The sequence below is a fragment of the Marmota monax genome, unplaced genomic scaffold (assembly GCF_021218885.2).
Source record: "Marmota monax isolate L192 unplaced genomic scaffold, Marmota_monax_Labrador192_F-V1.1 WCK01_AAM20220418_F8-fsc00178, whole genome shotgun sequence".
In the NCBI taxonomy this organism is placed as follows: domain Eukaryota; kingdom Metazoa; phylum Chordata; class Mammalia; order Rodentia; family Sciuridae; genus Marmota; species Marmota monax.
The window spans coordinates 1,698,278-1,722,148 of NW_026694501.1; the positions used below are offsets into that span (position 1 = coordinate 1,698,278).

General features: G+C 36.9%; 1 protein-coding gene across 37 annotated transcripts in view; it reads left to right on the top strand.

Moving 5' to 3' along the window:
- The window catches only part of Map4k4 (mitogen-activated protein kinase kinase kinase kinase 4), a 184,972-nt gene extending 161,556 nt beyond the window's left edge, over nt 1–23,416 (top strand). For 21 of the 37 annotated variants that reach the window (XM_046419983.2, XM_058571423.1, XM_046419974.2 and 18 more), the window contains 9 exons: nt 348–465; nt 795–965; nt 8,747–8,890; nt 13,211–13,345; nt 18,048–18,148; nt 19,765–19,914; nt 20,457–20,616; nt 21,447–21,586; nt 21,815–23,416. In XM_046419983.2, the coding sequence (XP_046275939.1) occupies nt 348–465; nt 795–965; nt 8,747–8,890; nt 13,211–13,345; nt 18,048–18,148; nt 19,765–19,914; nt 20,457–20,616; nt 21,447–21,586; nt 21,815–21,898 (1,203 nt within the window). In that variant the 3' untranslated portion in view covers nt 21,899–23,416. Of the gene's footprint in view, nt 1–347; nt 466–794; nt 966–8,746; nt 8,891–13,210; nt 13,346–18,047; nt 18,149–19,764; nt 19,939–20,456; nt 20,617–21,446; nt 21,587–21,814 lie in introns of all 37 variants that reach the window. The other 16 variants (XM_046419971.2, XM_058571418.1, XM_058571412.1 and 13 more) reach the window with 1 other exon arrangement.
- Nucleotides 23,417–23,871: the final 455 nt, after the last annotated feature.

A 23,871-nucleotide genomic window follows, 5' to 3' on the forward strand; every position in this document is an offset into this window, starting at 1 on the left:
TTATAATTATTTAATTTAAATAAAAACAGGAGCATGAAATATAGATTTTATTATTAGCTTGTGGCATGGCTCCCTAGGTGCACATCTCTGAAAGAGATGGGATTTCCCCACTGGCTGCAGGCGAAAACATCTGTTCAGGGGTATGCCTGCCCACATGGAGGCTCACTGCAGTATGTCTGTGGGAAGTTTTGTCTGTAGGGTTTGGATTGGGAAATAGTGCAGTATACCAAAGTAGACTTAAATATGTGTGGGGCTTTTTGTTGTTGTTGTTGGTGGTGGTGGTGGTGGTTTTTATGTTCACTTTTAAAATGTCATTTGTATTAATGAAATTGAAATTTACATTGCAGACACAGTCCGCTAGTAGCACACTCCAGAAACACAAATCTTCCTCCTCCTTTACACCTTTTATAGACCCCAGATTACTACAGATTTCTCCATCTAGTGGGACAACAGTGACTTCTGTGGGTAAGTATAGCAGCAGTAAGAAAGTAGCTGACAAAAGAGACTTGTTCACTTAGTGTTGATCTTTCAAGTGGCTTAGGCACAGCAGGAGGGTTGTGCACAGGGCCAGGCCTTGGGTGCAGAAACCTCCCAGCTCCCTTGCATTGCCTTAACTCACAGGGAACTGCATAGGCATTTACTTTTTCTGTTTGCATTTCTTACAAAAACATTTTTTTCTTGACAAAGTATCATTTATGGCGTATGAATATTTACTTGAGGTATAGTGAGAGAGGAAGGAAGGCATGGTTGTGGATGTGTATACAAAAAATAATTTCAATCATACTGTGTTTCAGTGGGATTTTCCTGTGATGGAATGAGACCAGAAGCCATAAGGCAAGATCCTACACGGAAGGGCTCAGTGGTCAATGTTAACCCCACCAATACTAGGCCACAGAGTGACACCCCTGAGATTCGCAAATACAAGAAGAGGTTTAACTCAGAGATTCTATGTGCCGCCTTATGGGGTAGGTATCTTTCTGTTACTCTGCCTCTTGCTTTTATTCTGGAGAGTGGTCAGGTCTTTAGAGAATTACTATTTTTCATAGTTGGGTGATTTTTTTTTTAAAGGGTTGGCAGCTTCTATGATTTTTCTACTGAGTGCATTGATAGGCAGAGAGAGTCCCTATGCACTTGTGGTTGTTTCAGCAGTCAAATGCTAGAACACCAGTGTGAAGAACAGTAAAGAGAGAGCATTTGGTCCGCACTTACAAGAATGAAAAAGTTCATTGAGTTGCTTTCCTTTAAATATTTCAATTCCTCTTTCTGTCTTGTTCTCTGTGCTTTGGACTGACATCCAAATAAGACTTTTAAAAGTAGTCTGCAGCAGGAAGGGACTGTTGAACCGGCTGGCCTGTGGAATCCCTGCCGTGTTTGTGTAGCATCCTCCAAACTAAAGATACTGTGAGAGGGTATCTGTGATTGATTGGCTGCATGGACACATCTGCCTCTTCAAATTCTGAAACTTGCCTTCCTGCCAACTCTGATCCTGTACTTGTCCTAAACCTGCCATCCGGGCATATACTTTAATTTAATTCTTCAGCTGACTATTTTTAATAATGAGTCTACTTCTACCCAGAAAAATGCCTTACTTTCTTGGTGTTTGTACATATAGATGGTAGAAGACATGGAATCCATGGGTTTGAGGTCCACACCTGTCCCATAAACAGTCTTGTTTCTTGAATGCTAGCAGCCACTGCATTCCTCAGGTTACTGAATCGGCTCTCTTCTCCTCACCCACTCTGGTCTCTGGCATACTTAGCCACTCTCCTTCCTGATGCTTCATAGGAAAAACAGTTGGGGCTGACATAAGGGCTTCCACTTTCATCTTTCAAACCTCAAAAGTGTTTCTGCTTCCTTTTGTTGAGGAAGGGGGCCTCCTCATTCCTCCTTATCTACCTTCTTTTTATTTAGTCTTTCCTTGACTTCTCACCCTGTTCATAAGCTCCTACTTGTCTGCTCACCCAAGGTTTTGGGGAGAGTTGATATCCATTGCAGGTATACCTATTTTCTTTTTTATACCTTGAGATCTGGATTTCTGGCCTTGTAACTACTGGAAAAGTATTCTGAAAACTCTAATAATATATAATTGTTTTTTTCTTTATTAATCACATAGTTTAGTAAAGGTAAGAATAACTCTTTGGGGATTGTAGGCATTATGGAAGCACCTGACACAGCATCATCACCAGCACATGGATGTCACATGATGTCAGTTGCCACCATTTCAGGGAGTGGAGTTTCATCATTTTCTTTCATATTAAAGGATTTCATTGAGAGCATTTGTGTCCCCAAAAAACTATTAACATTACCTATATACAGTATAGCGATAGTGTGAAATAAATCAATACTTTTCAAAGTAGTAATCCGTGTTTATCATGCTGCATTATTTTTATTCTGAATAGTTGTGTTTGGGAGTAGTCTTATTCTTAACTTTATGTTTCACTAGTGCCCTAGAGAGTGCTGAACCCCATTCTGAGTTCTGAACCCCATTCTGTATACCATCAGCTGAATTTTTATTAGTTAAAAATGAGACTTCTGAAATCTTTCTTTTCCTGATTAACTCCTTCAGGACTTCTAAGAAAATTCAACAGTATCTTAGGACATTTTTTCTTTTTTCCTTTTTTTTTTTTTTTTTTTTTTTTAATGCACTGAAACTTCACATTTTATCATCATGTTAAAAGAACAGATAGGGAGATGAATTAACATTGAAATACGTTTGTGTAAATAAGTGTGTTGAGATGCTTTGGGGATTGGTGTACCTCAGGGATGGGTTTTTTAAAACTGCTGTGACTGTGATTTAAGTCACCTCCTCAGTTAAAAAGGAACCTCTGAAAGATTTAGATTCAGAAAAATTAAAATATGTGCTATGGGTGCTATAGCCCCACAAGAAAAATTTCAGAATATATTATAGGTGGTATTATTTTTGAATGGTAAAATGCACACACAAGTTATTTTTTTGCATTTCCTAAATGCTAGCAACAAACATTCTTCTGTAATCATCTTATGAATGACTCATAAATTGCTATAAATTGCTTTGTATTTCTTATATATAAATGTGTATTTAATAGTGTGTGTGTGTGTGTGTGATCATCTTGAGTATCTAGGTCTATAGGTGCTGTGATTTTTTCCCTGTTTGAAGCCAGGTTTATTTTAGCACATTTTGAATATGATTATTTTTTGTTGTGTTCATAATGAATTGTCTGCACTTACCTTTAACATGATAGTTTATCTCAGAACCTAAATGAAATTTTAAATCATGAGACGTAGAACTGTTAGGCATTTCTCCCATCAACCTACACAGGATTCCTATGAACACAGTTGCAATTCTTAGTAAACTACTGTGTGAACAATTAAAATGATTACAGGAAGGAGCTCTTAACATTGGCATTAAAAGATTTACTTATATCTAAAAGTTGAAGTTAAAAATGTATTATTATTAAATATTATTAAATCATGTAGTTCAGATTTTTTCTTAAGGCCTTCAATTTTCAAGATTGCTACTTTCAAGGTTGCTACTTTCCAATGACTGTGCACTTTAAGTAATATAATAGAGAATTAAAAGGTAGGATATAAGTGCCAAAATATCAGCAGTTTTTAATGGATATGAAAGATTTTTTTCAGCTTTATCTTTTATTCCTTTTTTCTTTCCCACTGTAAAATCTTGTGATTTCTACTTATGTGCTGCTTATTTTATTTTATTGTTTTAAGTGGAGTACATGTTTATTTTGGACTCAGTTTCAGAAGTTCAGTCCATGACCATTTAATTCCATAGGGCATGGCCCAAAGCAAGGCAGAAATGTCATGGCAGAAGGACAAGGTTGGGGAGTTGACACTCTATGTGCTACTTATTTTTGAAAACCACAAATAATTTATTTCTTGATATGATTCATGTTTTCGGTAGACTACCATATTCTTGACAGAAGTATTTTGTTTTTCACTTTTAAGCTACTTGATAAGGAAAATATCTAAATGTCCTATATAATTTAGCCTTCAGAATGGGCTCTGTTTGGCATCAGCTCTATCAGAGAATGTTTGTCTTTTGTGCAGAGAAGTTTAAAGCTATTTAGAATTGACTCACCTAGGCATGTGGAAGAAATAAGTCTAATAAATTTTGTCTTATTTAGTCAGGGTAACATGGTCAACCTCACAAGTAAAATTATATGAAAATAAGTGGAGTGTACTTCATGGAATAAATATTAATTTTTCTTATTGACATTTTTTTTCAAATTGAACAGCAACTTTTTCTATTAAGTCACTCTAATATTTATATGATTTCTATTAAACAAGAACTCACAAACTCTAATTTAATACCATGAGGTTATGTAATATCAGTATCATCCATAGTGACACTGCCTATTATGGGAGCACCTGCTTAAATGAATTAAAGTAAAATACCCAGTTTCTAAGTTACATGAGCTACATTTCAAATATTTTTAAAATTAATTATTTATTTCAATTAGGTATATATGACAGCAGAATGCATTTTGATTCATTGTACTGCAGCACAACTTTTCATTTCTATGGTTGTACAAGATGTAGCATCACACCATATGTGCAGTTATACATTTACCTATGGTAATGATGTCCATCTCATTCTACCATCTTTCCTGCCCCCATGGCCCCTCCCTCCCCCTCCCTCCCCTTCACCCCATCAAAGTTCCGTCATTTTTCCCATACACATGTGTTCCCCCCCACTCCCCATTATGGATCAGCATCCACTTATCAGAGAGAACATTAACCTTTGGTTTTGGGGGATTGGCTTACTTCACTTAGCATGATATTCTCCAACTCTATCCATTTACCTGAAGATATGCAGTTTCTTTATCCATTCATCTTTTGAGAGGCATCTAGGTTGCTTCCACAGTTTAGCTATTATGAATTGTGTTGCTATGAACATTGATGTGGCTGTTTACTGTAGTATGCTGATTTTAAGTCCTTTGGGATAGACCGAGGAGTGGGATAGCAGGGTCAAATGGTGGTTCCATTTCAAGTTTTCTAAGGAATCTCCATACTGCTTTCCAGACTGCACCAATTTGCAGTCCCACCAGCAATGTATGAATGTGTCTTTTCCCCCACATCCTCGCCAACACCTATTGTGGTCTGTATTCTTGATAACTGTCATTCTGACTGGTGTGGGATGAAATCTTAGTTTCGATTTGTATTTCTCTAGTTACTAGAGATTTTGAACGTTTTTTCATATATTTGTTGATCGAATGTATATCTTCTGAGAAATGTCTGTTCAGATCCTTAGCCCATTTATTGATTGGGTTGTTTGTTTTTTTGGTGTTAAATATTTTGAGTTCTTTATATGTCCTGGAGATTAGTGCTCTATCTGACATGTGTGTGGCAAAAATTTGCTCCCAAAATGTAGGCTCTCTCTTCACTTCATTGATTGTTTCTTTTGCTGAGAAGAAGCTTTTCAGTTTGTATCCATCCCATTTATTCATTCTTGATTTTATTTCTTGCACTGTAGGAGTCTTGTTTAGGAAGTCGGGGCCTAATCCAACATGATGAAGATTCAGGCTGACTTTTTCCTCTATTAGGCACAGGGTCTCTGATCTAATTCCTAGTTCCTTGATCCACTTTGAGTTGAGTTTTGTGCATGGTGAGAGATAGGGGTTTAATTTCATTTGGGTGCATATGGCTTTCCAGTTTTCCCAGCCCATTTGTTGAAAAGGCTATCTTTTTTACAATGTATGTTTCTGGTGTCTTTGTCTAGTAGGAGATGAATGTATTTATGTGGGTTTGTCTCTGTGTCTTCTATTCTGTACCATTGGTCTACATACCTCTTTTGGTGCCAATACCATGCTGTTTTTGTTAATATAGCTTTGTAGTATAGTTTAAGGTCTAGTATTATGATGCATCTTGCTTCACTCTTCTTGATAAGGATTGCTTTGAATATTCTGGGTCTCTTATTTTTCCAAAAGAATTTCATGATTGTTTTTTCTATTTCTATAAGGAATGATGATGGGATTTTAATTGGAATCACACTGAACCTGTGTAGCACTTTGGGTAGTATGGCCATTTTGACAATGTTAATTTTGCCTATCCAAGAGCATGGGAGATCTTTCCACCTTTGAAGGTCTGCTTCAATTTCTTTCTTTAGTGTTCTGTAGTTTTCATTGTAGAAGTCTTTCACCTCTTTTGTTAAATTGATTCCCAAGGTTTTTTGTTGTTGTTTTGTTTTTTTTTGAGGCTATTGTGAATGGGGTAGTTTTCCTACTTTCTCTAGAGGATTCATCACTGATGTATAGAAATGCATTTAATTTATGGGTATTGATTTTTATATCCTGTTATTTTGCTGAATTCATTAATTATAAAAGTTTTCTGGTGGAGTTTTTTGGATCCTCTATATTGTCAACAAATAATGATAGTTTTGACTTCTTCTTTTCCTATTTGTATCCCTTTAATTTCTTTCATCTAATTGCTCTGGCTAGAGATTTAAGGACTATGTTGAATAGAAGTGGTGAAAGAGGGCATCTCTCTTGTTCCAGTTTTTAGAGGTAATGCTTCCAATTTTTTGCCATTTAGATTGATGTTGCCACATGTGATTGATTAGTCACATGTGACCATTGTCTGGTAGACAATGCAGACAAAAAGCATTTATATCACTGTAGAAAGTTTTTTTTTGGACAGTCTAGCTTGGTATTTTCTGTAAGAAGATTATGGATGATAGAAGAAACTGGGTGATCTTTTGTGGGGGTCATTCACTTTTAAGTTTCACTCCAAATCCCAGCCTTCTGCTTTTCCCCAAATTTCTGAGGTTTTCTTGAAGTTTTTTGAAGCTATTGATATTCTGCCAGGCTCTAAAAACTGTATTTTAAAAGATCACACTGGGTAGGAAGCACCTGTGGAAGGGTGGAGTTGTGTGTGCATGATGCTCTTAGAGTTGTACACTATTCCCATAGGGCAAGATGGAGACATATATTGTGTGCTGAATAGATTTTCAGTTGTGTACTTACATCAGGTCATACTATTATCAGGAACTGTAAATATTTCTGGCACTCATAAGGTTTTTTTTTTTTTTTTTTGAGGTCTCCAGGTGTGGTGGTGTGATAGTTTAACCTGTGGTGCTTTGGCTTGTTCCTGTTATCCTTGAGTGCTTGGCAGTGTCAGTCACTGCCATTCTCACTTGAGTTTAGGTTAACAGTGATGGTAATTATGAATGTAAATTCTAGGCTCCCGTCTTTCCAGTTTCCTCAAAGGATTCTTGGGTAGATTACTATCCATCAGATGTTGGCATAATACCTACCTGAGCAGGAACAGAGCTGTGAGGAAGCTCTGGGAGGCTGTTCTCTCATTGCTGTCACAATTATTCATTTCATATTCGCTGAAAATAGGGTGTGTGTGAACTTGCCATGATACTCTTCCCTGCTATTCCATCTCCCTGATAGTGTTGACTGAGCAAATACTTTACAAAAGCACAAATACTTTATTCCTTATCTCAATGAGTTTATTACCCAACAAAGTTGATCACTGCAAGCATATATGTTCCTAGTTCCCTCAGAGTATAAGATAATTGGTGCTATATGTTACAGAGGTGGTTTAGACAATGAAATTTCTATAGCAAGGAAGCAGGAACATTTTTGAAAATAAGAGAATGATAAAGAGGGAGAACTATGGTGGTTCAAGGACAAGAAGTCTTGAATGCCAGCCTAAGGCTTTTGAAAATTCTTCTCCATAGAGTGTGTGGGTTTTAAAGGTACAATCTGGCTCAGTGGGTAATTTTAGGAAGATGAGAATTGATTTAATGTGCAGTCAAGAGAAAGTCTTAATAGTCTGAATTAAGATCTCTGTCCATCTATTACAAGGTTGCCAAAGCCTGAACTGGAGTGAGAACAAAGGATAGGGAAAGGAAAGGAGAGCAGAGGAGGCCTTACCAGGATTTGGTGCCTAATTTGGCTAGTTTTGCAAAATGGGGAAGCTGGTTTCAATTGAAATCTGTGTCAGATGGAAAAGCAGGCAGATAGAACAAGGAGGTACAGTGTGGAATAGGAGTTATTGGTTCAGAGAAACTGCTCATGCACAGGTGGGTATGTATGTTATCATCCAGATAACAACAGCAGGGTCTCCGTTTTAACAAGCAGAGCAAGTTTGTCAAATGGAAGGGGATGTCCCACTGCAGCACAGGAGTAGGAAGTACGTGGTCAGAAAGTTAGAATGGGTCCTAGGGAAAGTTCCCAATATTTTAATATTCTTAAGAGATGGAGAAACAAGGGAACTGGGTTGTGTCTTGATGCCTGTGGAGAAGGATCTTAAGAAAAGCTTAAACTGAGCATAAACGTAGACTCATAAGCTGATAAGGAGTTGAGGGAACCTGTATCTATATAAAATTCATCCCAGAAGGTTGCCAGTGAAGATAAAGAAAGCATGAAGACACCATGCTGTCAGGTGAAGGATTGTTTAAGTATCTCATGTGGCCAGTTAGATATAGATCTGTAAAGCCACAGAGATAGTGAGCTCCTAACATTCGTGAGGAATTAAAGAACTGGAAGTAGATGAGCTATGAAAGAAATTGAGTGGGTGAGGCACCCCTGTTCTTCCCCTTATATCCTTTCTCATAGCCAAGTATGTCCCTATTACTCCTATACAGTGATGGAAGTTTGGTTGCTATTATAGGCATTTCTTTTTCTTGATGAATTAAGGAAGCTGTCTTGTTTTCCAAGTAGGTAATATTACCGTTTCCTTACAATCCGGCTCTTTGCTAAGCACAGCATAAAATTTAGGCTTTTCTGTGTCCATGAAACAGGAGTGAATTTGCTTGTGGGCACAGAGAGTGGCCTGATGCTGCTGGACAGAAGTGGCCAAGGGAAGGTATATCCTCTGATCAATCGAAGACGGTTTCAGCAAATGGATGTACTCGAGGGCTTAAATGTCTTGGTGACAATATCTGGTAAGTCTGTTTAGTAAAGCAGAATCTAAGACACTGTTTACATTTTAACGTTATGTGCTAAATCTTAGCACATTTCCTGATGTACTGATTAAAAGAGATGTAACTATATTGCAGATTTACAGTAATGTGAGAGAAGATGTACACAGCTTTGACACACCTATTTTCCCCTATTAACATATTTTATTAGTGTGGTACATTTTGTACACTTTATTATGTAATAATAATTCATTAGTATTAACTAAACATAGAGTTTATATTAGGAAAAATATTTTGTGTGGTTTATTTTTTAGTGGTTTTGACAAACATGTGATGACATGTGTATTAGTCAGCTTTGCATTGCTGTGACCAAAATACCTGACAAGAACAACTTAGAGGGCAGGAAATTTTTGTTTGAGGCATGCATTTCAGAGCTTTTTAGTCCATGGTCAACCTACTCCATTGTTCTGGGTCCAAGGTGAGGCAGAACATTGTAGTAGAAGGGAGTGGCAGAGGGAAGCTGCTCAGCTCATGGCTGTGGTGGACCAGAGGGAAAGACAGAGATGAGATACATTCTAAGGCTATACCCCCCAGTAATCTACTTTAGTCACACTCTACCTGCTGCTATTACCACTCAGTAGTCCATTCACGTTATGAATCCATGTAGTGAATTAATCTACTGATCAGATTACAGGTGTCATAATCTAATGATTTCATCTCTGAACATTCTTAAATTACCTAACACACAAATTTTGGGGGTAAAATATCCCAAGCCAAACAACCCATATCTGGTATTATTGTACCTTTTAGACTAGTTTAAGTTCCCTAAAACCCCTCATTCATCCTTCCTCTTGAGGCCTTGGCCATAAGTGATCTATTGTTATCATGGCTTTTCCTTTTTAAGGATGACATATAATTATAATCATGTAGTATGTAGTTGTGTATAACTTGATAACTTCACTTATTAAAAGACATTTTGGTTGCTTCCAGGCTTTGGCAATTATGTATAAAATTGCCGTATAAATATTTGTGTGCAACTCTTTGCATGGACATAAGCTTTCACCTTGTGTGTTTTGTAAACACAAGTACAACTAACTAGGACACATGGAAAGACTATATTTAGCTTTGTAAGAAACTACCAGGCTGCCTTCCAAAGCAGCTGTATCATTTTTGCATCCCACAGGCAATGAATGAGAGTTTCTCTTGCTCCACATTCCCTTCAGAATTCAGCATTGTCAGTATTTTAGATTTTAGAGGTACTGATAGGATAGCACTACAAGTGTTATCTTGTTTTAATTTGTGGTTTCCTAGTGATATATAGTGTTGAACTTCTTTAGGCCATTTGGTAACTGGGATGCTTTTTTCCTATTGTTGAGTTTTAAGAATTCTTAGAATAATTTGGATAGAAGTTTTTTTTTCCATATTTTTTCTTTATTGATGCATTATAGTATACATAATGGTGAGATTTGTCATGTTATACATGCACACAGTATAACCATATAATTTGGCCAATATCATTCCCCAGTGGATAGAAATCTTTATCAAATAAGTGTTTTTTAAATATTTTCTTCCTGCCTATAGCTTATCTGCTCATTCTCTTGAGCACTGTCCTTTGCAGATGTTTTAAATTTTAATGAAGCCCAACTTATAATTTTTTTCTTTGATGTATTATGCTTTTGGTGTTTTATCTAAAATTATCGTCGAATCCAAGGTTTTTAAAAAAAAGTGCTTTCTCCATTGAATTGTCTTTGTTCCTTCGTTAAAGATTTGTTCACAGTGATTGTGTGGGTCTATTTGGGGATATTCATTTTGTTCCACATGATCTCTTTGTTGTCAGCCTCATTGTCTTGATTCCTGTAGATGTGCAGTATAAGTCAGGAATTGTCTACTCTTAACTTTAAAAAAAAAAAAAAAAAAACATTATGTTGACTGCATTGTCTCTCCATTTAAATTTTAGAGTCAGTTTAACAGAATAACTTGCTGTGATTTTCATTAGAATTACATTAAATCTGTAGATGAGGTTGGGAAGAACTGACAGCTTGATAATGTTGGGTCTTCCTGTCCATGAACATGGAATCTCTCTCCATTTATTTGATTCCTTGAAACTTTTTATCAGAATTTTACTGTTTTCCTCAAATAGATCTCAAAAAGGTCTATTTTATTAGATTTATACCTGTTTCATTTTGGTACTAATGTAAATGACATTTTTAATTTCAAATTATACTTACTTGTTGCTAGTATGTAGGGAAATCATTGACTTTTGTGTAATAAGCTTATATCCTGCAACTTCACTATAATTGTTTGATAGTTTGAGGAATTTTTTGTTTGTGGGTTGTTTTGTTTTGATTTTTGCTGATTCTTTGGTATTTTTTTACTTATAAACAAACATAGTAATTTTGTTTCTTCCTTCTCAATTCTTATTTATTTCCCTTGGTTTTGGACTTACGGCATTAGGTTGGATACCCAATATTATGTCTAGTAAGAGATGTGAGAGGAGTTCTTCTCCCCATATTTCTAAATATCAGAGGAGAATCATCTAGTTTCTAACCATTAAGACTGATGTGCTTTATCAAACTGAGGCAGTTCCCTTCTTTTTTCCCAAGAGTTTTTTCCAATGAGTATGTTTTGATTTTGTTTGATATGATAGCTCCTGTTTTTTCCTCTAGTCTGTTGGCAGTGTGTAGCTGCCCTTGCTTATCGTCAATTTTTGTTGCTTGTAGCCATAGTTGGTTCCCCTTTGTCCCTATGTGTGACTGTGCCACAGTTTATTTACTCATTTTGGCATTGATAGAAAGATTTATGTTGTTTCCTCTCTGGAGGCTCTTGTGCACACATTTGTTGATGTATTGGGATATTCAAAAAACTCATTATTTGAGAAGAGAAGGCATTGTACTTTAGGTAGGGCATGCATATATTTTAGATTAATAGATAATGCCCAACTCTTCAGAATTACTCAGCAGTAGTTTATGAAGTTTCTAGTTGCTCCACACTTTGCCTGACCTTTTAATTCTAGACATTCTGATACGTGTTTTAAAATTTTATTTCATGGTTTTAATGTACTTTCAGCTATTAACTGCAAGCACCTTTGTGAAGTATATGAGCCTATTCTAGTTCTTGCCTGGTTTTTCTATATGGTTATCTCTATTTGATTTATAGGAGTTTATTACATAATCTAGATATCAGCTATTCAAGTGGTTTGCATCTTCCCCCAGTTGCGTGGGGGATTGATTTAATCCCTGTGCTTATCTGTCAAATTGAAAAAACAGCTACTTTAGAGAGTTTTGAGGGACAGATGGTGTAATACATGTGAAAGCATATTATAAGCTTTATTGGTTGTGTTGTTGTACAGGTGTGAGGAGAAGTAAGCAAGCAGTTACTTCAGCAGGTCACACCAGCTGAGTGTCCCCTAATTCAGTTCATTTCTGAAAGTATCTACTGGAAGTGGCATCACATCGCACACAGATTGAAGGCTCATTTGTACAAGACCCTCTATCCTATATCTCCTTTAGACACCAGTTACAAATCCAGGACCCAAGAACTTGTTATAAATTGGGCTTTCAACAACCCGCTCCTTGGGTTTGATTGATTTTTCTGGCAAACAGAACTCAGAGAAAGATGTTTGCTGTATATTACAAAGGATACAGATGCAGAAATGCATAGTGTGAGGTAAAAAAGAAAGGTCACAAGACTTCCGGGCACTTTTTTATGAAACATGTGGCTCCTTTTTGGTATTTGTTTAAGCATACCATTTCTCAGGAATCTCCAGTGTGTTCAGCTATCTAGAAGTTCATCTGAGCCCTGTGCTTTTAAAGAACCTTTATTACATAGGCATGATTGACTTCATTGGACAGTGAAGATGAACTTAACCTTCACCCACTCTTCCCTCCCTGGATGGTGGGGGTAGAGCTAAAGGCCCCAACTTCTAATTCTGCAGTGGTCTTCCTGATGGCCATCCCAATTCTGAAGCTACCCAGGGGCTGCCAGCCTCTAGCCAGTTATCAACACCCAAATAGACACATTATCACTTTGAAGATTCTAAGGAATTTGCCAGGAAACAGGGACAGTATGTATTTCACAATGTCACAGTATTCCTACTGATTTAATGGTAACTATCCATCTATGTAAGTGTGAGTTCATTATTTTTAAACCTTTCCTTTTAGCCATGCAATATACCCATTGATAATTATGTAGGAGGTTCAAAAGCCCACCTGAAGAGCTTTTAAATTGAATCTCTGGTAACACTTAGATGCAAAATAATCTCTTGGAAATGATATTTGGTATTCATAGAAGTTTCTTTCATTTGCTATTGTTATTGATGATACCTGTTTATATTTATTTTGCTAGGCAAAAAGGATAAGTTACGTGTCTACTATTTGTCCTGGTTAAGAAATAAAATACTTCACAATGATCCCGAAGTTGAAAAGAAGCAAGGGTGGACAACCGTAGGTGATTTGGAAGGATGTGTACATTATAAAGTTGGTAAGTTCCAGTGGGGGCCTAAGTGTTTTGTTTTTTCCAGAGATGAATTAGGGTTAAGTTTATAATTAGGGTTTAAGTTTATAATTATGTATTCTTTGAAACTTGCTTCTGAAACGTGTGGCTCCTTTTGATATTCTGTTTTGAAGGCTTCTTCTAATCTTGAATTCTTATTTAGACATCGTATTACTGCCACGTGTACCTATGAGCTTAACAGTGTGTTCCCTCGGCTTGCTCTGTCCTTAGTCCCCGCCCCCCCCCCCCCCCAACCAAGATGCGATTCAAAGTAATTTCTTTAAGGAAGCCTTGCCAAATGAAAGCCAGTTGACATGGAGTCCTTCTTATATACCAACTCATTCTTCATTTAGAGGACTGTAGGTCCTTGACATCAATGATAGAACACTTGGGTGATCCATATAGAGTCGTGGCTTGTTGTTTTTAATTAAGTGCACTGCACAACGCTGCCATGCTCGTAATTAGCAAACGCTTCTAGTTGGCCAGTCCATGTTTCATGGGAACTGATTGTTGTCCCCACTCCTGCCCCTTTTGGTATGTAGGCATTGATTTTTATGAAGTGAAATCTTTTTTTGTTTTTTCTCCCATATTTTTTATTAGTATATTATTGTTGTACATATTGATGGGATTTGTTGTTACATATTTGTACACGCACACATAATAACAATATAATTTGGCCAATATCACTCCCCAGCACTTTCCCCCTCCCTTCCTCCCCTGTTCCTTTCCTCTACTCTAATGTTCTCACCTTGATTTGGAATTTCATTTTCACCATTTAAAAAAAAAAAAAAGATGACGATGATATAAGGAAGAACCATTAAATGATTATGTGAGTGAAAAATACATCCAAGGAGAAGGAGTTGGTGTTAAAAGGAAAAGAATAGAAAAAAGGATCTCGTGTATATAAAAAAAATTCCATGATAAAGACCAGTAACACATCATATGCAAATGTCTTACTGGCTCTGTAGAGAAAGATGCCTAGATAGGTCTGATTAGACAAGGTATCAAGAGAGTCTGCCTGTCCTATTGAGCTTTTATTATCTATCTATCTATCTATCTATCTATCTATTTTTCTTTAGAATTTTTTTTATAATTTTTTAATTTGTTTTAATTAGTTACACATGACAGTACAGTGATCTTGACATACCATACATTGAATCAGATGGGATATAATTTCTCATTTTTCTGAGTGTACAGGTTGCAGAATCACATTGGTCATGCAGTCACGTATATACACACAGCAATAATCTGTTTTATTCTGCTGTCCTTCCTTTCCCCTCTTCCCCTCCCCTCCCTAATCTGACACAGTGAAGTGAAATCTTACAGGAACAAAACCAAAGTCAATTTTTTATTATATATGAAAAGGGGAAATAATGGACCTTAGCCAAGGCAAAGTTTTATGGGAATAATAATATATTCTAATGGATTTGAAACAGGAGGTTGGTCTAGGACTGATTAACATTAGGAATTCATTGAACATTGATCTCTGCTTGCATGTTTTTTGTTTTCTGTGCTTATGCAGGTGCATACTATACTGAGTCCCTTTGTTCCCATAATATAATATGGGAACATAATATAATATATATAATAAAACATAATATAATATAATAATGTCAGGCATATTATGATACTTGACACTGCAAAGTTTCTGCAGTCTATCTAAAACACCCAGCTCATTGGTTAATAATGATTCCAGAGATACAGAGATAGTATTATTTCTTTGGTGTAGATTTGAGGACGAGGGTTCTCTGTGTTGTGTTTTTATGATGTACTTTTATTTGTTGAGGTATAACTAAAGGCTAAATTTAATGAACTTCTCATAACAGCTCAATTAAACATGAATGGATTATCCTACAGGGGAGCTAGAGGCAATAGTGTTATATTATACTGGGATTTTCATCAGAACAAAACAATAGTCTTAAAGCCTGCTGTTCTTACAGAATGAATCACAGATATTTTCTGGAGATAAGTATAAATAACACCATTCATTCATTAACTTGAATATAGTTGCCATCAAGAACAGGGGGCTGTTTCAGAATAACAAACTGCATGGTACTGGCCTAAAAACATATAGCCGAATAGTACAGAATAGAAGACACAGAGACAAAGCCTCTGTTGATCCTCAACAAAGGTGCCAAAAACATACACTGGAGAAAAGAACCTCTTTAAGACAAAGTGTAATGGAAAAATTGGTTAACCCTATATGGAAGAATGATATCAGAACCTTATTTCTCACTCTGCACAAAAATCCACTCAAAATGGATTAAAAGCCTAGGAGTTAGACCAGAAAATGTAAGGTCAGCACTCCAGTCTTTAGGTACAGATGATGACTTTCTCAATAGGACTGCTGAAATAATGCCAAGAGAGTTAATAAATGGAATGAAGTCAAATTAAAAGGCTTCTGCACAACAAAGGAAACCACTCGCAATTTGGAGAGAGAACCTATGGAATGGGAGAAAAATCTTTTCTAGCTACTCTTCTGACAGAGGATTAATATGTAGAATATATAAAAAAAAACTCCAAAAACATCACACCAAAAAAACAAATAGCCCAATTAATAAATGGGCAAATGAACTAAATGGATACTTCTCAAAAGAAGAAATATAGATGGTCAACAAATAATATGAAAAAATGTTCAACATCATTAGTAATTAGGGAAAAACAAATAAAAACTACACTAAGGTTTTATCTCTTACCAGTCAAAATGGCAGTCATCAAGAATACAAACAATAATAAATGGTGGAGAGGATGTGGAGACCAAGGAGCATTTACACTGTTGTTAGGATGATAAATTAGTAGAACCACTATGGAAATGGGTATGGCGATTCCTCGGAAAACTATGCATGAAATTACCATATGATCCAGCTATATATCACTCCTCAGTATTTATCTTGAAAATTAAAAGTCATTATAGTACAGTGATACATGCATACTTATGTTCATAGCAGCATAATTCACAACAGCCAAACTATGGAACCAGCCCAGATGTCCATCAGCTGATGAAAGGATAAAGAAAATGTGGTGTATAGACATAATGGAATTTGTGTAGCCATAAATAAAATGAAATTATGTCATATTCAGGGAAATGGATGGGTATAAAGACCATTATGATAAGCAAAATAAGCCAAACTCAGAAGGTGAAGGGTTGAGTGTTTTCTTTCATATGTGGAAGTTAGAGACAAAAAGGAAGCCAGGCTTGGTGGTAATCCCAGCATCTCAGAAGGATGAGGCAGAAGATCACAGGTTTGAAGACAACCTCAGCAACTTAATGAGACCATGATTCAAAATAAAAGGGCTGGAGAAGTGTCTTAGTGATTAAGCACCCTTGGATTCCATTCCTGGTACCCCACACCCACATTCCCACTACCCTCCATAAAAAGAGGAAAAAGGAAAAGAAAGGTGGAAGGAGTGGGGAGCTCATGAAAATCAAAGGGGAGATTAGTAGAGGAAAGGAACAAAGTGGGGAAGAGGAAAGGAAAGAGGGAGGGGGGAAGTTCTGGGCAGTGCTATTGGACAAATGATATTGTGTGCATGTACCAATATGCAACATCAGATCCCATCACTATAATGCACCAATAAAAAATGTAGAAAGAGAAAAAAAGGAACAGTTTATTTCGATTAATTTTAAAGTTTATTTAGATAATTAAAATTAAGTCAACCTTGAAATTTAATTCTTCTGTTATTCTAGTACATTCTAATTGCCTAGTAGACATTTTTGGCTAGTATCTGTCTGCCATTGGTAGTACAGACAAAGCATTTCCAACATTTCAGAATATGCTTTTAAACAGGGCTGGTTTGGATAATCTCTTATAATCCTTTTGTCTTAAAGTTAATGACTTAACTCAGGTGATCATTCATGGAGTTTAATAAAGAAAAGGTATCAAGTTAACAAGTACCCCTTCATGCACAAAGAATCACATAATAATTTGATGTAAAGTAGCTTATATAGAAGCCACCAGTGTATCTGCATCAGAGTACTAAATCGTGTGTAGTCTTGGACCTATGTGAAGGAACCAAAGCAACTATGGAAAGGTTGCAGGTTTTCTTTGGGGTTGAAAAGAGATGCATTTTGGCACTTCTTTTATGGTGTAGAACTTGGTAGAATTCTAGAAATAATTATCACTGTAGATGAGGAAATGACCTGGAGTGATAAGTTCATCTTGTGCACAGATTCTTCTATTAATAGAATTCACGACTCAGAAGTATTTTGGTTTAACTTCTTGTTCCTCAGTCTGTGAGAGCCCATGTGGAACTTGGGGAAAGCAGCATGGAAGACTTGACTTCTTTTTATGTGACTCTGGAGTCTCTAGACTGATTAACTGTCATTATCCTTATGGAGCAATGCTAAGCCTTAAGGACTTTTAAGATCCTATGCCTGGCATTGTCCTTGATAATACAATATTTGGACTCTATGAAGATTAGGAACATTAGTGAAAACATTCACTAATAGTATCTCCAAACTATTGGAATTGAATCCAATACAACATTTAAAGAAAGGTGGGAAAACATGGATTATACATTAAAGAATTTGGGAAAGGAAAGTGTATAGCTTGATGTCTATCTGAATTTGCCCCTTTCCTGGTTTGGATGGAATCAATGGAATACATATGTATAAAATTTGTAGAAGTTAGAGTTCTGTGTTGATACTGATAATGTGCCTCTCTTTTTTTTTTTTATATTTGTTTTTCAGTAAAATATGAAAGGATCAAATTTCTTGTAATAGCTTTGAAGAGTTCTGTGGAAGTCTATGCGTGGGCCCCTAAGCCATATCACAAATTCATGGCCTTTAAGGTAATAACAGCAAGTACATTTAAAAATAGCACCATCCATCCAAGCTGCAACCAAGAGCCAGGGATCAGTTTTAAAAATCTGAGCAGTTAAAATTAGCACTATAAAGCTGTGTGCTAATAGACAGCCATAAGAGAGGCCATTTCTAACGTAATGTAATAAGCTTAGTCAACTGTTTTCTAAGCCCTCAGTAACTGATGTGTTAGTACAGTAACAGGAAAAGACAAAACACCTCTTCCACCCTCCATTAAAGACATGGATGCATATAAAGATCAAACAGTTCTAAAGCATAGCTGTTCACCAGAGTACTAATTAAAATTATTAATATTGTGTATTATGCATTAAGTGGGAAAAAATAAAAAATAAGTATAATATGGTTCTGTTTTAATTAAATTCTAAAAATGCAGTTAAACATCCAAACTTTAAAATAAGATGTTTTTGCCATTTTACAAGTACAGTTTCAGAAAGGTAAATGAATGAGCACTATGTTTTAAAATTAGGACTGTTTCCACTTGTGAGTTCACACATACTGTCATGTAACTAACTGATCACAGATATACCTCTGGTGGTTATATTTGTTTGTTTTTGAGGTGTGGATTTGAACCTAGTGCTTCACACATGCTAGACAAGACCTTTATCATTGAGCTATACTACCAGCCCTGGTGGTTAGGTTTCTAAGGTATGAATAAATTTTTAGTGGACTACAGTCTTTATTTAAATACAGTTTTTTAGAAATAATCTATGGAAGATTAGCAATCATTTTTTATTTGTATTCTTAATAATTCTTTCATAACTTAGTTTATACTAAATATAAATGTATGAATAAGAATACTGTCTTGGACCATTTTAGCACAGGTCAAGAAATTAAGAAATTTTCGACCTAAATAATTATAGTAAAATAGTTTTGATATATTTTATTGGAGGGGTAAATTTTAGTTATTTGGAAATTTTATATTTTTGATTGCTTGTGTGTGATTACCTAGTGAAGCAGGATAAATGAGGCTATTATGTTGGTTTAATAAATAAATTCTAGTGTTATTGAATAAAGATAACCCATTATGAAATGACATCAATTTCTGTGATCTTGTCTTTATACTAGTTGCTTTTTTTAAATATTACCTTTTTTATATCTGTTTCATCTTCATCCCAGTCCTGTGAGCTATTAGTGCTAATGTTAATGAAGAGCTAAAGCCAGGCACTACATATATGCTGTGCAGTAGTACATCATAGCCTTTCGTCACCCTATCAGTCTTAGTCATAAAATTTCAGCAGGAGTCTTTATAGTGCACATATTGGTAAGGGTGACAGCGTTGGTCAGATTCTCAGCATATGATTCTCTACAGCTCCTCTCTTCACCACCCGCATTTGAGTAGAGCTATTATGCTGCAGAAAGTCCTGTTTCACTTTACACGTTTTTCTTATCACGACTAGATAGAAAGTGACAGTGCAGAATGCTTGGACTGGGTAGGAGAGATTGAGGACATAATTTCCCAGATGGAAAACTATGTTGTTGCCTCACTACCTGGACTGAGTACCTTGGTTCCTGCTTCTCTAGTGTCATCTGAGAGGTATAAGTTCTACTTCACCTTACTGTTTCTTTCTTCGTTATTTCTTTGTAGTCATTTGGAGAATTGGTACATAAGCCATTACTAGTGGATCTCACTGTTGAGGAAGGCCAGAGGTTGAAAGTGATCTATGGATCCAGTGCTGGATTCCATGCTGTTGATGTGGATTCAGGATCAGTCTATGACATTTATCTACCAACACATGTAAGAAAGAACCCACACTCTATGGTTGGTTGACTGGCTTCATTTTGTTTTGACTTTTTCCTTTTACTCTGCTTAGTGAACTAACACAGCAGGGTTTCCTCATTTCCCCTTGATGTGGGGGTGAGTATTTAAGTTATATACCATTTTTATTAGCTCCATGCTCTGAGAAAAGTGGAAATATCCTTTTCTGGCTCTCTGAAGCCCTGCTGAAAACTTCTCAGCCCTTGCTTTGACTAACATGGGGTGAATTTGGGTGATTGCTGGCAGACCAGAACACTTATGGGATGGGAGAGGTTCTCAAATGGAGCCTACTACTCAAATGAGTTTCAGGGGCCTGAGGAAATGTGTCAGTGGAGTATATGACCTGTAAACAGTAGACTTGGGATACATGTCACATGGATTTTCCAGAATGTTACCTCTTTCCTATATATGTCACCAGGGATATGGTACCAGTGCACTCACTAGGCAGTCTTATTGACCACTGTGACAGTGCTGGAAATAGCTACATACATGCTTCCCTGTGCTCTATTGCTCTTCTCTAGATCCAGTGTAGCATCAAACCCCATGCAATTATTATCCTCCCTAACACTGATGGGATGGAGCTTCTGGTGTGCTATGAAGATGAGGGGGTTTATGTGAACACATATGGAAGGATCACCAAGGATGTGGTTCTGCAGTGGGGAGAGATGCCGACATCTGTAGGTACGTAGCACCTGGGATTGGGAGCATTTATGAAAGTGGAGTCTTTTCTAAGACTGCATCTATTTCTCATACTAATTTTGCATTTAGTGGAGTTGTTGGCAATAGGAGTGAAAGAGTGGAAAGTTAGATTGTAAACCATGGAAATAGGATAATCATAGATCTGTCTTAGAACAAACTCCCAAGTAATTTGTATGGTGGTGGGGGTGGGGAGGATAGGGTACTGGGGATTTTACCTAGGCACACTAGGCTAGGCAAGCACTGTGCCTCTGAACTATACCTCCAGCCCAGCTCATACATACTGTTTAAAAACTGTTATCACAGTCTCTCATTTAATCCTTGAGACTTCCAGAGAAAATCGGCATGTTTTGTTTTGTTTTGTTTTGTTTTAACTGCTTTGTGGGAAGTATATATAGAGAGAAAACTTACTCTTGAGTAGCTCTGCCATAACTAGAAGCACTGTTGGCACTCAGGAACAGAGGCTGATATGGAAGTTTTAGTAGCTTTGTGTTTATACTCCGGACTGTCCTGGTTTTGTTGCAGTGAAGTCCCTGTATCTGTCTACTCAGAGTTTCTGATCCTTACCTTCTCTCATGACTGGAATGATAAAAACATGCACTAAAGCTCTGCATTTGGTGGGCCATTTCTGAAGATAAGCATGAGGGAAATTAGTTCAGCAGAGGTAGATTAGAGGTTACAGAATCCTTAAAAACAAAATCTTCAAGTACTAGGGCTTTAGGGGTATGTTTGAGTGTGTGTACATACATGTACATATATATCACATAAGATTGTTTTCTTACCTTTAACAATTTGTATTTTCCCCTCCCTGAAAGCATATATTCGGTCCAATCAGACAATGGGCTGGGGCGAGAAGGCCATAGAGATCCGATCTGTGGAAACTGGTCACTTGGATGGTGTGTTTATGCACAAAAGGGCTCAGAGACTAAAATTCTTATGTGAACGCAATGACAAGGTAATGTTACCTTATGTTATTGGCTTTCTTTCAGTTTGTATTTTTTTTTTTTAGCAGTGGTGTGTTTTCCATGGAGTTTGGTGATGGACTACAATTTTGATAGATTCTGAAGTAAATTAAATTAATTAAAGAAATTTTTCAATGTCGTGTTTGGGGTATGTTTGTATGGTTTGGAGTGCTGGAAGGTACTGAAAGGCCTGGTAACTGCACCTTCTCTTTCTTTTGCAGGTGTTCTTTGCCTCTGTTCGGTCTGGTGGCAGCAGTCAGGTTTATTTCATGACATTAGGCAGGACTTCTCTTCTGAGCTGGTAGAAGCAGTGTGATCTGGGGATTGCTGATCTCTGAAGTCTTCAGGATCCTGAGAACTTGGAATTCCTTGCAACTGGAGCTTGGAGCTGCACCGGTGTAGCCAGGACAGTTGTGTGTGCAGGCCTCACGTGTTGGTCCTCTCTCCCTTCCTTCCTACTCCTCTCTTTGACAGTTTATTCCTGTTTTTTTCTTTTCCCCTCTTAAAAATAAATCAAGGCTGCATTGCAGCTGGTGCTGTTCAGATTCTACCATCGGTGCTAGAAGTGTTTGGGGTTGAGCATCAGACTGGAAAGAACCCCTTTCCTACAGCTCCAGAATTCCTTGTCTCTGAATAACTCTGTCCTATGGGTGTCTGAAGGTGGCGACAATGAACACGCCATCAGTTTTGTTGGCAATGGGCACAAGGAGGTGAAAAGTGGTGGTGTAAGGAGCAGTTTGCTGAAGCAGAGAGCAGATTTAATATAGTAACATTAACAATGTATTTAATGACATTTCTTTTTTTGTAATGTGACAATATGTGGACAAAGAAGAAGGTGCAGGTCTAAGAAGTTAATATTTATAAAATGTGAAAGACACAGTTACTAGGATAACTTTTTTTTGTGGGTGGGGTTTGGGGTGGGGTGGGTTAAGGGGTCCCATTTTGTTTCTTTGAATTTTTGGGGGGGAGGGTGTCCTGGCCAAGAATTCAGTCGTTTTTCTGTGTACCAAGTTTTGCCTAAATCATGTGCAAATGGTTCTAAAAAAAGAAAAAAGAAAAAGAGAATGTGTGCATTTTGTATTAACGGCCAGAACTTTGTTGTGTGACAGTATTAGCACTGCCTCAGTTAAAGGTTTAATTTTTGTTTAAACCTAGAAGTGCAACAACCGTTTTACCACAGTCTGCACTTGCAGAAGAAAAAAAAATTCAACCTACATGTTTATTTTTTTGCCTACCTCATTGTTTTTAATGCATTGAGAGGTGATTTAGTTTGTTTTTGGAGGAAAACATTAATGTTTAATTTAATCTTAATACCAAAACTATCAGATTGAGGTTTGTTATTTTTGTCAGAAATCTAAGCAGATGCAAGAAAAACTGTCCATGATGGTGGGAAATAATCCTGTGGCTGATGCAGTTTGCTTTCTAAGCTTAGAAAGCAGAATGCTTTATTTTCATGAGATTCCCCATTAGTGGTTGAAGGGCAACTGTTGCCTGCAACACATGAGATGTGTTTGTTTTCCATTGGGGGTCTGGTAGCAGACAAGTGGTCATGTTAGAGTAGTCACACAAACTGTTTAGTGTTTCAGGAACCGTTTCTTGGGGGTGAGGATATGTCCCTTTTCTAAAAATGCGATGCACTAAAACTATTTTAAGAATGTAGTTAATTCTACTTATTCATAAAGATGGCATCTTCCTGTGTTTTAGGTGTAATTTGGAAGCCCTGGCTCTTGTCTTCTCACTTGCTCTCTTGTTCTCTGTTTTTTAAACTAATTTTACTTTATGAATATGTTCGTGACATTTGTAATAAATGTCTTGAGTAATGATTTGTTTCATGGCTTCCTGGTCATCTCTCCATTCCTCTAAGGATGCTCGTGTCTTGGTGTAGGAACAGTGCTCAGAGCCATGGCTCTGCTGTCTTGCTTCCTCTGGTGTTCAAGTGGGAATATTACATGATAGCTGCTCTGTTCTTCATTACCCAGACAGAAGCATGATATTTGTAGGCTTGATCTTCCTTTCTGGTTTTCTTTTATAACATGAAAATGGGGGCTGTTTTCTCTTTCCTCCAAAATGTAACAGTTGCCTGCACCTATTTGCCAAGCCTCTGCCCAGCTTCCCTCTCATTTGACATTTATTCTAACAGCTCTCATTCTCATCCTCCTGGTCAGTATTTTTCCCAAAGGCTCTTCTTTAAACCACAAAAATCTGGTTAAAAAGAAAGAAAATGCATCTGCTCCCAAACACAGAAGAAGTACACAGATGTACATACCCATAAAGACTA